This window comes from Gracilinanus agilis, chromosome 5 (assembly GCF_016433145.1).
Source record: "Gracilinanus agilis isolate LMUSP501 chromosome 5, AgileGrace, whole genome shotgun sequence".
In the NCBI taxonomy this organism is placed as follows: domain Eukaryota; kingdom Metazoa; phylum Chordata; class Mammalia; order Didelphimorphia; family Didelphidae; genus Gracilinanus; species Gracilinanus agilis.
The window spans coordinates 291,646,226-291,663,817 of NC_058134.1; the positions used below are offsets into that span (position 1 = coordinate 291,646,226).

At 38.3% G+C, this 17,592-nt stretch overlaps 1 protein-coding gene across 1 annotated transcript in view; it reads right to left on the reverse strand.

Moving 5' to 3' along the window:
• Positions 1–17,592, reverse strand: part of DIP2B (disco interacting protein 2 homolog B) — a 241,974-nt gene that overhangs the window by 117,626 nt on the left and 106,756 nt on the right. Inside the window, exon 3 of the mRNA XM_044679259.1 lies at positions 5,804–5,929. Coding sequence (XP_044535194.1) covers positions 5,804–5,929 — 126 coding nt within the window. The remainder of the gene's footprint in view (positions 1–5,803; positions 5,930–17,592) is intronic.

A 17,592-nucleotide genomic window follows, 5' to 3' on the forward strand; every position in this document is an offset into this window, starting at 1 on the left:
TAAAGGACTGTGGTATAGGGGACCCTATTCTACTGGTTGCTAATGAAATCTCAACTGCTGGCAGATGAAGAATCAATGTAGCTTCCCTCTGGTTCAGCCTGGCCAGGACTAAACCAGAGTAGGTAAACTGTTGGGATATTTTGACTTCTTCTTCAATAGATCTTCAGCCTTACAGTTGAGTTATTTCCACCCTTTTCCACCCTCTTCTTCGTCTCCTGCCCACTTCCTGGATCCCTCCCGGGCCCTGGGAAACCCAGATATCTTGAAGATGTAATTCCTAATATCTAGGGGCAGTAGACACCAAGGTGGTGGTCAGGTACAGGTTGGCAGGGCATCTCAAGTACAGGAAGAGTTTTGCAGAGAGAGATGTTTGCATCTCTCACTCCAAGACTAGGATCCACTGATCTCCAGCCTCAGCACAGGTCAAAGACCCAGAACCCTTTCAGGATTCTCAACTGCCCCTCCTCCTGCCTCTCGCAAGACTCCCTGGGAACATTCCATCCAACTGACTTATTTGTCAATCAAAAGTGATCTTCAGACTCCCAGAGATAATCCATAAGTTCCAGTTGTACCTGTGTCTGCCCTTGGTCAAGGAACTAAATCTATGAGCACTCCAGGCAACTCTCTAAGAAAGTGGTCCCCAAACTTTTGTGGACATGTACGCTAAATACATATCCCCAACATATGTTTAGTAAATTATTTATACATTTTATACATGTAACACTGTAGTAATAAGTGTGCATATTTAAGTTTCTACCTTTCATTTGAGATTTTAGAAAGTGAGATAAAGACAAAATAATATTTGACCATGGAGTCAATGAATCAATGGGCAGCCACAGGAGTTTATTGAGTAATGTGTAAATGGAATTAGCTCAAGCCCATTCATAGTTAAAACTCTAGCCACCAGGGACAATGTCATCCACACCTCCCTTAGTGGGGAGGGGAGATGAGTTACCCACAGGTGACAATAAGTAACAAATCAAGAACAAGGGACTGCTCTTTAGGCAGTCGAAATCAGTGTAGAGGTTGCCATTTGTCCACTTGAATTAGAGGTGGACTCACAGGAAGTGATGAAAGACTATCTCTTCAAGTATGTTGGTAACTTCCTGTTGGGGGAGTTCCCCCTTTGAACTTGGTGCTGAAGGATCTCTGCTGAGACCTCAGGCAGCTTCTCCTCTGAATTGTCACGTGGGTAAGTTAGGCTGACTTCCTTGGGCCTACCTTGGTGTTTCCAGACTATTTCCCTACCTTCTACCTTCCTAATTGTAAACAAACTACCATAAAACCCATCCTGATTTGGGTCTATTTTAATTATGGAATCAATCTGAATTATTGATTCCTGGTGACCACACCTTAAATAATATATATCTATATAATATCAAATATCTAAATATTACAGTGTAATGCAAGGTGACTAACAGAAACTTTTTGCTTCTGTAATTTCTAAAGGTCACAAAAAGTCAGGTAAACATCTTAGAATGTTCAGAAAGTCAGATAGAACTTAAAGCTATAAATAGAGGTGAAGTTCCAACTGACGGGGATTTTGCCTTCTGGCTTTCGCTGTGGCTGGAGGCTTTTGCTTTGTCCTTTCGGCTTTGGCCTAATTGCTTCGGCCTTGGCCTGTGCTTATTTTGTTTTGGGGAAATTTGGACCTATCTCATTTCTCTGAACCTCTCCCTGATCTACCATCTCCATCCCTCCTCTTCCCTAATTTTCCTTTGGGTTCTGGTTGGAAGGGAGGGCTTGGTGATTGAACATAGTGGGTTTTAGTTTCTTTAGATAATTGGAGTATCCTCAAATAAGTTATCCCTAGGTTTGATAAAGACTTTATTTAAAAGGCAGTCAAATCTTCCTAACTGGGAGAGCCAGGCTCTCTCTCTGTCTAAACCTCTCTGTGACCCATCCCCCACCCTCACCCCTCTCCCTAGCAGCAATTAGAAAATCCTGAACCCCTCCCCCTTCTGACTGACCCTGGTATTAATAAATCCCCTTGTTACCTATTCAAACCCTGTGACGAGTCATTGTGTCGAAAATTTAGACAAGGGCCAAGAGGAAAGAATCATTTTCCTTTATTTCTTGAGACAACTGGGGCATCCATCTTGACAGGAAGTACCCACCTTCAAGACTTCCTCCAGCCATCAGTTTGACTGGCAGGGAGGGGCCCCCTCGACCCCTCCCTCAAGAGACTTTGAAGCTAACAAGAGAAACCCTCCAGTCAAGCCTAAACGTTTCTTACTGGCCCTGGTTTCCTCCTTGCATCCTCTGTCTCAAGCTTCTGGGAATAAACCTGTTTGAGCTGCCTCTCCTACATACCCCATTTCCCTTATCTCCTATACCTTCCCATACCTTCATTTTCCTCCTTCAATCACCTTATAATCCCCTATTCCCCTTTATCCTTCCTCACACCCACCTACTCAGCTTATTTACTTTCTTTTTTGATAACATACAGTAAGAAAGTGAGATGGTAAGACGTGTGATTTAGAAACATCGCTTTGGCAGTGATGTAAAAGATGCCACATCACCCAAATAGCATTCATAGTAATGATGTCATTGTTGACTCTTTATTCTCCCTCATCCCATAAAGCTAAACAGTCACCAAAGTTTGTTGCTTTTACTTCTATAACGTTTCTTACAAAAATGGTGGATGGGGGGGTCAGCGTTGGCAGGAACGGTTAGGAGTCAGCTGCAGAAGCAGCAGCAGGTATCCGCCATTGGAATAAGAGGAATAGCAGGAGCTGGGATTGGCAATGGGTGGCAGGAAAAAGCTAGGGACTCAGGGAAGGCCTGGCGGGCAAGGCCCAAACTGGCTGAAGCAGCTTCCGAGGTAATTGGCAGGCAAAAACAAACTGCTGCTATCAGCAAAAACACAGCATTTAAAGCCATTTTCCCCTTTCCCAGAAAAGTAGCCCCGTGGCTGGGGAGAACAGGGAGAAGAGAAAGAGCGAAACCCAAAACTCTAAAACCCAAAACTCCAAAGCAGCAAGAGCAGGTCCATAGCTCTGGAGAGGATTTTAAATGCTCTCAGAGTTGGGTGGCTTGGTAGTGTGTAAATAGAATTAGCTCCAGCCCATTAATAGTCAAAATTCTACTCAACCCAGGCGTGCTAATGATGTCACCCTAACCTCCCTTAGTGGGGAGGGGAGACCAGTTACCCACACGTGACAATAAGTAACAAATCAAGAATAAGGGACTGCCCTTTGGGCAGTCCAAATTAATGTAGAAACTGCCATTTGTCCATTTGAATTAGAGGTGGACCACAGGAAGTGATGAAAGACACTATCTCTTTAAGTAAGTTAGCGAACTTCCTGTGGGGGCAGTTGCCATCTCGAACTGGAAGAAGAAGCATCTCCTGAGACCATAGACAGCTTACACTCTATATTGTCACGTGGGTAAGTTAGGCTGACTTCCTTGGCCTAGCTGGGCCTATTAATACTAAACTCTGCCTATCTGGCTGTTGGGCCTTGTGGCTTACAGCTTCATTTATTAAGCTTTATAACCTTCTTCTCTCTCCGTCCAGGCCTTTGGCCTGGACTAGCCTCTCTCCTTTTCTCTTTACTCCTACTTTTTACCTACCAGACTGTAAATAAACTCTTCAACCAGATGCTGACTTGGGTCTGATTTAATTACGGAATCAACCTGAATTGCTGATTCCTGGCAGCCACATATTTAATATATATCTATAAATACCTAAAATTTTCCTTCTTACAGTAGGTTATCAGAAAAATTGAGAATTACATCTCCAATGTGGTTGCCATTACTGTTAAGAATAATATTGATATGGGGGCAGCTGGGTAGCTCAGTGGAGTGAGAGTCAGGCCTAGAGACAGGAGGTCCTAGGTTCAAACCCGGCCTCAGCCACTTCCCAGCTGTGTGACCCTGGGCAAGTCACTTGACCCCCATTGCCCTCCCTTACCAATCTTCCACCTATGAGACAATACACCGAAGTACAAGGGTTTAAAAAAAAAAAAGAATAATATTGATATAGATGGATATTAGAGCGTCTCCCAATCACATCAGGAGTCTTATACCTCTGTCTACATATTCATACTTCCTCCATAAGAGGAATCCCGGGAAATGTAGTTTCCAAGTCCCCTAAACATCCACAGAAAGTTTATATCATATATCTAAATATTAAAGCTCAATGAACCCCAAATTTCCACTAACACACTTGCCAGTAATAGGGAAAATTTAAAGGAGCATTGTCTTGAGAGAAAATACAATGTAATGATAAACCACAACAAAGACATATGCCATATGTCACACCTAAAATGAAAAAGGTAGGGAGCTCTTGCTACTCTCTAAAGGGTAATTTGAAGATAGGGATTTTCCCCATTTATACCTATTGTAGTAGAGAGGTGCAATCAACCCTGCAAAAGGCTAACTGCAGAATTTCTGGCAGTTGAGAGGGTTTAGAACCCTGACTAGCAGCAGTTGATCCCAGAGGCTTGGTCAGAGCAGAGGGGTCAACTGAGCTCGGTCTTTGGGCTGAAACCTAGCCTTGATTCTGTGCCTTTTCTCTTGAGATTTTGTAGCTTAGCCAATTCCTCTGGATCACCCTGACCTTCCCTATTTCAATCCCCATTTCCTTTCCTAATTTCCTGTAGGTTTGGGAGAAGGGTGGATTTGGGTGGTAGCAATCAAACTTTGAAGACTTAGGTTTTCCCCACAGACAAATAGGGCTTACCCTTGATACAAATTATCTCCTGATTCATTATGTATAACTTCCCTAACCTTAAAGGCAACAAAGCCTCCCCGGCTAAGTGGGAGCAGGCTCTTGCTCAGTTGGCCCCATTCCTGTGTCCCTCCTCCACCTGGAGCTTCTCCCTAGGGAGTTGTTAGAGAAACCTTGTATCCCTCTGTCCTTTACAATCAACCCTGACACTTAATAAACCCTGTTGTCATTTAATCAAACCTTTTGCTAAATCATTGGTTGAATGATAAAAGAGGGATAAGGAGAGAAAGGAATAGTTTCTCTCTGGGTCCTGAGGGGAGTTGGAGGCATCCATCTTGGAGGAAGTGGTGATCTCTAGACTTCCTCTGGACTCTTCTTTTGTGATCTTGAGAAACTGACTAGAAGCCCCCTAGTTAGTTTCAAACCATTTCTGACTGGCCCCAACCTTTGTCTGTAGAAGTGCCCTTCCTACCTGGAAGGGTTCAGCCTGTTTCCCTTCAGTGTCCTCTGTCTCAAGCCTGTGTACCCAGTCTGTGTCTCTCTGTTGCAGCTGCCTGCCCAACTACCTCATCTTCTCCCCTTGCCGCTCATTATACTTCATCATCTTATATTTCCCTAAACTCAGCCATTCCATTACATCTCTCCTGCCACCTCAATCTATTACCTCCACTATTGTACCCTCCTTTCTCACCTACTGACTTAGGGACCCACAATCCCCAATCCACGTGTTTTATTCCCTTATTACATTTTCCCCATTTATACCTATTCAGTCCTCAAAATCCAATGCTTGGTTCAGAATAGGGAAGGCTGGGAGCTTACATCATTAGAGGGAAAGTTGTAGACAAACTCTATGATTGGCTATTTTGTTATGGTGGGATTCGATCTACCTTCCTATTCTCTGATTCTTCTGGGGTCAAATCACTGGCGTCAGTTTGGTTACCAAGGCTTCAAGTTGCAGAAGAGTTGCTCTTCTGCAGTACTGAGTTTCCAAAATGGAAGTTCCTTGCATAGATGAAATCACTGGTCTAGACCCCCAAAAAGCACAATTAACACATCAGCTGGGATTTTTTTGGGACTAAATCACTAAAAATAAGAAGCAAGGGCATGCAACCAATAATCTTCATTCTTTACCTGATCGATATCTTTCATCTCTGGCTCCCCCAGATCGACCTCGGTGATACTTGGAAGGGGTTGAGGATGGCACTGCAGATGGAGCTGTCTGGTTTTTGTGTTCTTTCTGAACTGTAGAATCAATCCCTAAGAGGAAAAAAGTATGAAGCCTTTTCATACATAAACAAAAACAAACCAAAAAAATAATGATCCAACAATGTGACTTTATAGGGAAAAGGGGGGTAAAATAAAAAAAAAAAAAAACATAAGAAAAATCATTTGGCCAGCTGTGAAATCCAAAAGTAATGTTTTTTAACATTAAAAAAATGAAATAAGGAATATTTCCTACCTCTGCCATACACCATTACTTTGTTCATATTGGTCTAAAAATTTAAGGTTCTCTTAAAACACAGAAAATAAGTGCAAAAATGCTATTGCTAATAAAGGTTTAAAAACTCTTTAAGTTATTACCTATATGAACTACAAATTATCCCACCTCTGCTTATTTTTAGAATAGGGCAACTTTTTTCTTCATTCAAACATATAAGAAATGCTCACTAAATCCTATCCAAAAATCTGCAAGGGAACCAGGGCCCTTCCATTCGGGTATCCTGCCATCATTTGTGCAAACCCTCCCTATTCCACTCCCCAACCCCTTAAATCCTCCTACTACATCTTGTTCTGGGAACAGTAATTAAATCATTGCTACTGTCCAGATTGTAAAATCCCCCACACTATGTTCCAATCAGAGTTCTCAGGACTTGGACCAAAACTTGGCTTCCAAGGACTTGGACCAAAATTTAAGATGTGTTTTGTCACCCTATTAAGTTATATACTTGCGGGCAAATACTGTTACTTTTGTATTTCTGTTCTCAGTGTCCAGCACAATGCCTGATACATCATAGGTGCTTAATGAATTTGTGTTCATTCATTTGTGAAAGGCCCTGGAAATAGAAACATATAACACAAACCTGCTCTCATTTACAATCCAAAGGGGGAAATTACATGTACAGAAATAAATGATACAAAAGAAAACATGACAACTGCAAAGGAGATAATCTATGTATGTATGAGAAGTTTAAGGAGAAAGAGATCATTTTTACCTCTGAAGGGAAAGGTTGAAAAGAGGTGGAACCTGAATTGTTCTTTGAACAAAAGAAGGGACTACATCAGACAGAAAAAGAGGTGAGAAGTTGATTCAGACATGGTAGACAGTGTGGAAAAAGTTCCAGATACAGCAGAAAGTAGAATGAGAATATGGACTGAAAAGTAGTGAAGCTACACTATTCAACTTTCCAAAAAGGACATTTGAAGCAGAGTAGAATACGAGTGGAAAAATAGATCATCACCACAATACAGCAGGTCTTAAATACAAGGGTCTGGACTTTTAGAATTTATTTAGCAGGCAGTGGAGATACTGAAAGTTCTTGAAGAGAGGAATATTATCTGGGCAGCAGAAAGATGAATTAGAGAAAAGGAGAGTTGGAAGATGAACTATGCATAAGAAGGTAATAAGGGCTTGACATATGCATAGGAAGTAGAAAGGCTATTAATATATGAAAGGCAGAATACAGCTTTGGCAAGTGATTGGAGGAGGAAGAGGAAAAGATAACTTCAAGGTTATGGAATAAGTTGGGAAGATGGTGCTGCAATAGGCAAAGGGAATTCAGGAAGCAGTAGGGTGTTATGTTTTGATTTGTTTCTTTTTTTTGGTGGTGGGGTGGGGAGGAGAACTGGATAGGCTGAATTTGATGTGCAGTGAGCATTCATTTGGAGATATCCAACAAGAAGTTTTTAAGACAGTAGAGCTGTGAGAAAAAGTTTGGAGTGAGAGCAGAGATTTAGATCATGGAGGGATGCAATATAGGAAAAAAAAAAAAAGAGGAAGAGAGGGCCGATGCCAAAATCTTAGGGAATACCTAATTTTTGAGATCAGAGAAAGATAAAAAGCCAGCCAAAAAAACATGAAGATTTGGTTAAGTCACAAAAATTAAACTCAGGGAGAAGGAAGTATCAAGGAAGTGATCAGCACCAAATGCTGAGAAGTAAATAAAGAATGAAGAGACAAGGGCTTCTGGATTTAGCCATTAGAGGATCATTACAGAGAATGGAAATCTTAGGACAATGGTGAGTACATTTGAAAATCATTAGGAACTTTGATTAAACTGAAAACAAAAATTCAAATTAACTTTGGTTTACTAAAAATAAACAAAATCATGATGGAGGGCAGGCTTCTTTAGATTTATGTATATTCTTCAAAATATAGCTTAGATTAATTTCTCTTCTGTAAAACCTATCTTGACCACTTCAACTGGAATTGATGTCTTCCTTTCTCTGATTTACTACAGGATTTAACTATCCCTCTCATTTGGCAACATTTACCATCTTATGTTGGCATCTTTCCAAGTATATATATCTTGTTAGTCTGACTAGATTACAAACAATGGGGTTAGGAATTGTATTTTATACACAATAACTGTCACATCTTATAACCCCAAAAAAATGTCTAAAATACAGTCATAGAAATGAGAAGCTCAATGATAGCTTGTTCAATTTCTTTTTCTAAAATGGGGTTAGGTTATCTAAGTATTCTATATGCTCTTTCGTTAATCTGGATAGTTTATTGTAAATAATCATCCACTTAGCTTAGATTGTTATATTTATTGGCATATGATTGGGCAAAATAGCTGCTAATAATTGCTTGGTGAATCTACCTTTTTCATTTTTAATACTGGTAATTTGGTTTTCTTTCTTTTTTTTTTTAATCAAATTAACTAATGGTTTATCTATTTTTTTCCCCACATATACCCATGAATCAAAAAATAAAATTGTCCACAGGGTCCTGGAAATATCAAACAGAAGCAGCAAAGTTCGTGTACTTATTCAAGAAATTTTACTTGAGTTTTCCTATTTTGAAAGCTTCTAAGCTCACAGAGGTAGCAAATCTTAGGCTGTACAAAGCACTTTCCTCACAGTCCCATAATTTGTGTGAATATCATTATCCCCATTTTATTGGTAAGGAAAATGAGTCTCAGAAAAGTTATTACTCAACATCATAAAACTTAATAAATAGCAGAACCAGGGATTCTACCTTCCATCTCACTTTACACTGACTATTGTTTATTGCCCAAGGATCACAAAGACCCATAGCCAAACTCATTGAAAAAAAAAACAAACCCTAAAAGTCTAAGTCTGAAGATTTAATTGACAATTTGCAGTACTTGCTGAAAAATTTTGTGTTTTGCAAAAGACTTCTTTCAGATAAGGTATCTACTGAAGAAAACACTTAAAAAGCATACTCTGGCTGATTTAAAAATAGAGAACAAAAACAAGAAAGAAGCTATTTTTACAATCACATTTTGCGTTCAGGAAGGAAATCAGTTACACACACAAACAGCTTTTCTTATACACACGAAGAGGGAAAAAGTGTTTTGGCTTCTACTCAACTCATTCAAACACTGGCTGAAGTTTGGAAACTCACTGCTATTTATGACTTCAGCATAAACTTTCCACCACAGCACGTTAATGAATACAACTACATAATTATTAGCACTGATTCTTTTACTAATTAGTAGTTTCTAAGACACTAAAAGAAAACTCTAATTACAACCAGAATTCACAGCCTTGAGAGGTTGCAAAGCAAAATGGATAAAGCTGGCCTCAAGGTCAAGGAGACCTGGATTCAAGTCCCATCCCTAAACTTTGTGGCTCTGTGACCTTCAACAACTACCAGAGGCAACTCTCAGAGTTAGAGAAGGTCCTGCTCTGCATTGATACAGGAAGTTCCTCACTGCTAGCTTCCTACACTGGTGACATCACAGGCCTAGTCCAAAACCAAAAACAAAAGTTTTTTAGCCGAAGGGGTCAATGATGAGTACATAAAGACAGATCAAAACCACAGGGCCTGCTGGTTTTTTAAAAAAGATTTCCTTAATGTGAAGGTATTTAGAAATTTTCACCTCCCCCCCTCACTTATGCTTTTCACTTTGCCTTTTAAAAATAAAACTGATTAGGATGGAGGTGGGCAGATAATGAGGGTACAGGAAAGAATAACAAGACTGGTGAGGAGGCGACAAGTGAAAGTGAAGCAAAGACTGAGGGATGGAATATGGTAGGGGCAGAGAAGGACAACAACTAAAGATATGTACTCAAGACTTTACAAGATTATCAAACATAAAATCACAAATTAAGCCATATGATGGGAAAAGTGATTCGCATGACATAAGCCAAGAATTCTTCAACTATTCACCACAGAATGTGAATATTCATTTATTGAACACTGAATTCAACAAGATACTTCCCAGGTGTCAGGCACTGTACAAGAGTGGAGATACAAAGAAAAAAATTATACCATCCCATCTTACATTCTACAAGGGGAAAGTAGCATGTGGACAGAAGATTTCATTAAAAAAATATATACACAGAAATTTCTAGATGAGATGAAGTGCCTAGAGGGGAAATGTTCAGGAGAAGATTTCTAGGGCAGACAGCATTGGGGAAGGAGTATATTTTAGGCATGTGGGGGGGGGAAGAGGAGCAGAGAAAGCCTGTACAGAGTTGGGAGATGGAATATTATGGCCAGATAGAAGCAAAGAGATCAGTTTGACAGGACTATAGTTATGAAGGAGAGCAATAATATGAAATAAACTAGGGGAAAGTAGTCAGCTAGGTGGCACTATTGTGCTAGGTCTGGGTTAAGGAAGACTCATCTTTTTTAGTTCAAATCTGGCCTCAGCCACTAGCTGGGTGATCCTGGGCAAGTCACTTAACTCTGTCTCAGTTTCCTAACCTGTAAAATGAGCTGGAGAGGGAGAAGCAAACCACTTCAGTATCTGCCAAGAAAACTCCAAATGGTATCACAAAGAGACATAACTGAAACAAGAGATAAGTAGGATGGAGACAGACTGTGCAGTTTGTTTAGAAACAGAGTTTATATTTTATCCTAGAGGAGAGAGGGAGCCAATGGAGTGTACTGGGCAAGGGAATGGCATCATTTGGTTTGGAAAGAGAGACAATGGAGGCAGAAAGAACAATTAAAAGGTTATGCCAAGCAATGCCATTTCCTCTCTGTTATCTGACATGTGCTAACTATCACAATGTCAAATGTAGTTATCAGAAGAGGCTAGCTTAATCTCGCCAACCTCCTGGTGGGAGCAGGTCTTGTCATGTCTCTGGAAATTCATTTCACCTATAGTAGGCCTTTGATCTGATATCAATCACTCCTCTCACTTGTGTATTTATTCCCTGCTTTTTTCTACCCTTCTAGAGCCATTCTTGCACTCCAGGGCTGCAGGATGACCCCCAAACTGCAATTCCCTTTCCTCAGTTAGACTCTTTATGGTTGTTACTTGGTAGTCCTCTTATTTCAGGTCAACAGCAAAAAAGAAAGAGAAAGAAATATGAAACATAAACATAAGAAGATATACGAAGGACAATACTTCAATACAGCAGTAAGCTACAAAATATATAAGTACTATATGCTATGGGTTCTTAACCTGGAGTATGTGAACTTAAAATTTTATAAAACAGATTTGATACTTGTATTTTTAATAGTATTGGTTTCATTTGTAATTCTATGTATCTTATTTTAAGCATTTTAAAATATTATTCTGAGAAGGGGTCCACAGACTTCACAAGACTGTCAAAGGGGTCCAAGAATGAAAAAAATTTAAGAATCTCTGCTCTAGTAATAAGGGTTGCACTATTCCTTCCTCTGGTTGTGAACAATAGTTTCTACTTTTAGAAATATTCAAATTCAAGTGAAAACTGTCATCTCTTCAAGTAGATCTTAAACTATACAGAAGGGAGTGAAGAACATGGTAAATTAGCCCCCCTTCCCATTCTTTTTCTGGGATATTACATTTTTTCCCCTTCTTTTCCTCTGGATACCTGCAAACACTCTGCCTACCAATGATGAACTTTAGGGGTATATCTTATGACTTTGTATTGAAGGAATCCACATTTTAGGTCCATTCAAACAGAACGATTCTGCAAATTACAGTGCTAATTCTTTGTAAAAGGTAATTTTTATGATCTATCACAATTTTGTATGCCCAAGAAAACAACTTCTATTTGTAACACTGGTAATTCTATGTCACCTAAAGACATAGTCATGGAACTGAGTATTTTTAGAGATGAATTTTATAAAATTAGGCCTAGTGGTCTTAAGGCCATCATGATAGTTTCTCTTTAAGGGGGCCATATACTCATATATATATACACTCATGGAAAAATAAAAAATGTTTAAAGGTTGACAAGCTGTGTCCCCCAAATGACATTTTGTCCACCTCCAGCTTATTTTTTTTCCCAGATAACAACCCTCCAAAAGAATATTTCATCCTGAACCTGGATAGACAGTTTGGCCAGCTCCAAGGAAGCCATCCAAAACCAGAACATAAGAACCTCACTCTCAAAAGGGCACTTTGGAGCACACCTTCCTGCTGGAGTATCTTCTCCTATGTTCCCCAACACAGACCTGCTCTTACATGATAGTGTATGTTGGGTATATACCCTTGTCCTCTCTCCTCTCCCTCCCAATTACTTGCAATAAAGCTATTTCCATGGTTTTATATGTTATTCTCAGCACCTGAACTCATTAAGGGGTTTCTTTTTCCCAATATCTGTGGCTGGCCCACTTACCTTTTCTTAAATATATACTGGGTACTCGGATAAGGTCTTAACCTTATGACTTAATCAGTCATAACTCCAGTAGGGGCACTCTGTTGTAGAAAGCACGGGTTAAATAGAGGAACTCTTCTGGGAGGGATACCCTTATTCCAGATGACAGTCACAAAAGCCTCTTGACTGTACTAATTATTTGGAAAATAACTTCTATTCATAATGCTGATAATTCTTTTTCATCTAGTCATATTTACACTGAACTTAGTATTTTTAGGAATGAGGAACACAGAGAAACACTTAAGTATGGGAATGTCTAAGTGGATCAAATGACAAGTATAAAAACACAGACAGGATCACAAGATTACATGGATTAGATTGACCAAGGAAAGGTTATTTTTGAGATCAGACCTGTGATTTCATTGGCATTGACAATTTCCCTAAGAGGAAACTCCCTTTACCAAATCAGCATCCATTCTGCATCTCAGAATCTTCTACAGTTGCCTAGGATCCTGATAGTAAGTAACTTGCCCCAGGTCATCTTGACTCAGGCCAGTTCTTTCATTCACTTGCTTCTTCGTGGGAGGTTATTAAATAAGGGAAAAATATAAAGATAGTATGAGGAATTAGAATTCTTCTTGAACTCGATTTGAGGGGCAAAGTAAAGTGAAGGAGATAGTATAAAAACTACTTTAAAGTTTTGAATCCAGAGATTTCAAAGGTAACAGTGTCATTGATGTTACTTAAATTGGTATGGCATGCCTGTTCAAGGTAGGAAACAAACCCACTGTCCAAATTTCAAGTAACTAAGTGAAGATACCCTAGAAAAAAAGGAGAAGACAAGAAGAAATGCTAGTTATCTTCATGCAGAACGTGTTCCTGGCTCCCAGAGATTCAGTATAACAAATGTGACATAATTTTGAACATGGTCAATGTGGAAAACGTTTTGCTTGATTATACGTGTTTGTTACAAGAGTTCTGTTTTTCTTCTTTTTCAAATATATCTTTAAACACAGATTTGAAATCAATAAGGCCCGTGAAGGAACAAAGATGAAGATTATTTTTTAAAATGTGGGACAGAAAAGCAATCATTGAATTGTTATCTAGCAGGAGACAGTGGAAAGAATATTACACTTATGGTCAGCCCAGGAGTCAAATTTTCAACTCTGCCTCCGGTTTGGTGATGAAAACATTTCTCCTCTGAACCTCAGTTTCCTTATCAAGTAGCAGGCCAAGATCATCTATTCAATCTTTGGATCAAATAATCAATCAATCCATCAACATTTATTAAGCACCTACTACCTATTAGGCATGGTGCTAAGAACTGGGGATAGAAAAAGAAGAGTAGCCTGAAGTGGGGTGTATAATAGAGAAAAAACAGATCAATGAATTGGGCATGCTACTAAGAAAAAACTAGAAAAAGAACAAATTAAAAATCCATAATTACAGACTAAATGGGAAATTCTAAAAATCAAAGGAGAAATTTAATAAAAATTAAAAGTAAAAGAACTATTGAACCAATAAATAAGACTAGAAGTTAGTTCTATGGGGGGGGGGAACAACAAAATAAATAGAGCATTGGTTAATTTGATTAAAAAAAGAAGAGAATCAAATTACTAGTATCAAAAATGAAAACAATGAATTCACCTCCAATGAAGAGAAAATTAAAGAAATCAGTAGGAACTACTTTGTCCAACAAATTTGACAATCTAGGCAAAATGAATGAATATTTACAAAAATATAAATTGCCTACTTTAGCAAAAGAGGAAATAGAATACTTCAATAATCCCATCTCAGAAAAAGAAATTGAACAAGCCATAAATAAACCCCCTAAAGAAAAAATCCCCAGGGCCAGATGGATTCAAGATTGAATTCTATCAAACATTTAAAGAATAATTAATCCCAATACTACATAAAACTATTAGGAAAATAGCTAGAGGAGTCCTACCAAACTTCTCTTTATGACACAAATATGGTGCTGATATCTAAGCCAGGAAGACCAAAAACAGAGAAAGAATATTATAGACCAATTACTTTAATAAATATTGATGCAAAAATCTTAAATAAAATAAATAACAAAGAGACTACAGCTATATATTCACAAGGATTATTCACTATAACCAGGTAGGATTTATACCAGGAATGCAAGGCTAGTTTAATATTAGGAAAACTATCTGCATAATTGATCATATCAATAATCAAACTGAAGAAATCACATGACTATCTCAATAGATGCAGAAAAAGCCTTTGACAAAATGAAACACCCATTCCTAGAAAGCACAGAAATAAAAGAGCCTTTGCTTCAAATAATGAGTATCTATCTAAAACCATCAGGAAGTATCATCTGCAATGGGGATCTGCAATAAGATCAGGAATGAAGCAAGGATGCCTATTATCCCCACTATTATTTAATATTGTACTAGAAATGCTAACTTTAACAATCAGAGAAGAAAAAGAAAATTGAAGAAGTTAAAATAGGCAATGAGGATACTAAATTATCACTCTTTGTAGATGTGATGGTATACTTAGAGGATCCTAGAGAACTAAAAATCTAGTTGAAATAACTAATAATTTTAGCAAAGTGGCAAGATACAAAATAAAACCATATAATTCATCAGTATTTCTATATATTTCCAATAAAGCCCAGCAGCAAGAGTTAGAAAGAGAAATTCCATTTAAAATCACTCTAGAGGGGGCAGCTGGGTAGCTCAGTGGATTGAGAGCCATGCCTAGAGACGGGAGGTCCTAGGTTCAAATCCGGCCTCAGACACTTCCCAGCTGTGTGACCCTGGGCAAGTCACTTCACCCCCATTGCCTACCCTTACCACTCTTCCACCTATAAGTCAATACACAGAAGTTAAGGGTTTAAAATTAAAAAAAAAAAAATCACTCTAGACTAGTAATGGACAAACTATTAACTACAGGCCAGATGCAGTCCCCTGAAATGTTCTATCTGGTGGGTCCCATGGGACATTATTCCTAATCTGACGAATACAATGAAACTTTGAAAGAGTTGCCTTAGAAACAGACTGACAGATGAGCATTTCCTTTCCTTTGGCCCCCTCTTTAAAAAGTTTGCCCATCACTGCTCTAAACAATATAAAATACTTGGGAATCTATTTAACCAAGACAAACTCAAAAATTAATTGAACATAATTACAAAACACTTTTCATACAAATAAAGTTAGATCTAAACAACTGGGAAAACATTAATTGCTGACAGGTAGGCTAAGTTACTATAATAAAAGTGACCATCCTACCTAAATTAATTTATTTATTCAGTGCCATATCAATCAAAGTACCAAAAAACTATTTTATAGGACTAGAAAAAATAACAAAATTTATCTGGAAGAATAAAAGGTCAAGAATATCAAGGGAACCAATGAAAAAAAAGTGAAGGATCATAGCCAGATCTTAAACTGTATTATAAAGCAGTAATCATCAAAACAATCTAGTACTGGCTAAGAAATAGAAGGGAGGATGAATGGAATAGATTAGGGGTAAATGATCTCAACAATCTAGAGTTTGATAAATCCAAAGATCCCAGCTTTTGGTATAGGAACTCACTATTTGACAAAAACTTCTGGGAAAATAGAAAACCGTATGGCAAAAATGAGGCAATCTCTCACACCTATACCACGAGAAAGTCAAAATGGGTATATGATTTAGACAAAAATGAAACTAAATTTTCCTAAAACAATATGAATAGGCAATTTTCAAATAAAGAGATCAAAGCTATCAATAATCATATGAAAATATTATAAATTCCTCTTAGAGAAATGCAAATTAAAACAATTACGAGGCACCACCTCACACCTAATAGATTGGCCAAAGGAAAATGATAAATGTTAAGATAGGATGTAGAAAAATTAGGATATTGATATATTGCTGGTGGGAGTTGTGAACTGATTCAATCATTCTGGAGGACAATTTGGACTTATGCCCAAAGAACTATAAAACAATGTATACCCACTAGTCAATATCCTTGAGAAATTTAAAAAAAGAGGTGGGGGAGGAGACCTACTATTACAAAAATATTCATAGCTGCTCTACTTGTGGTGGCAAAGAATTGGAAATTAGAGAGATGTCCATCAATTGGGGAATGACTGAACAAATTATAGAATATGATGGTGACAGAATACTATTGTGCTGTAAGGAATGATGAACAAGATGATTTCAGAAGGAGCTGGAAAGACCTTCATGAACTGATGCAGAGTGTTATAAAACTCTTGTATGATAATAAATGGCACACAGTCCTCTGATGGTATAAGGAGCTGAAGCTGAGTGAGTGTGGGAATCCCTAGGTGAAGCACTAAGTTGTGGTAGTGAACACTAAGGACCCCACAGGAGTATTTGTGAATAAACTAATACACCCAGCTTCAATATAACAGTGTCCCAATATAACAGTGTCAAGTAAAGAGACTGTGGGTTAGATCACACAGCTCCTTGACTACTTATCCTGGCTCCAAAAGATGTGACTGCGGCTTAACTTACAGGTTGTTTGATGGTCTTTATATTGCTTCTTCTTTGATGATTAATTAATTAGGATATATAGTATGAAGTCACACAGAAGTTGAGAGTATGGTAGTGATCAGAGCTGGATGCAGGTATCACCTAAATTGGCTTGGCCTACCCAAATCCCAACCAAACCTCCCAACAAAATCCCTTCTCCAAATTGGAGAGTCCTTTTGGTCCAAAATCTTGCTATTTATAGTCTGCCAGCAATTGACTTTTGCCCTTGCTGGCTCATGCCAGGATTGGTTGATTCCAAGTTCCAAACTGCCAAATGTCAGTCATTCTGCTCTCCATTTTGCATAGCAGAAATGATATTACAAGAATGAAATAAGCAGAACCAGGAAAACCTTGTACACAATAACAACCATACTGCACAATGATCAACTATGATAGACTTGGCCACTATCAGCAATAGACTGATCCAGGACAATTCTTTTTTTTTTTTTTAAATATATAATTTTATTTTTAAAATATTTTTCCATGGTTACATGATTCATGTTCTCTCTCCCCTCTCTGGGAGCTGATGAGCAATTCTACTGGGTTACACAAGTATTATCACTCAAAACCTATTTCCATATTATTCATTTTTGTAGAAGAGTAATCTTTTAAAACCAAAACCCAAAATCATCTACCCATTTTAACAAGTGCCAAATAAATAAACAAACAAACAAACAAAC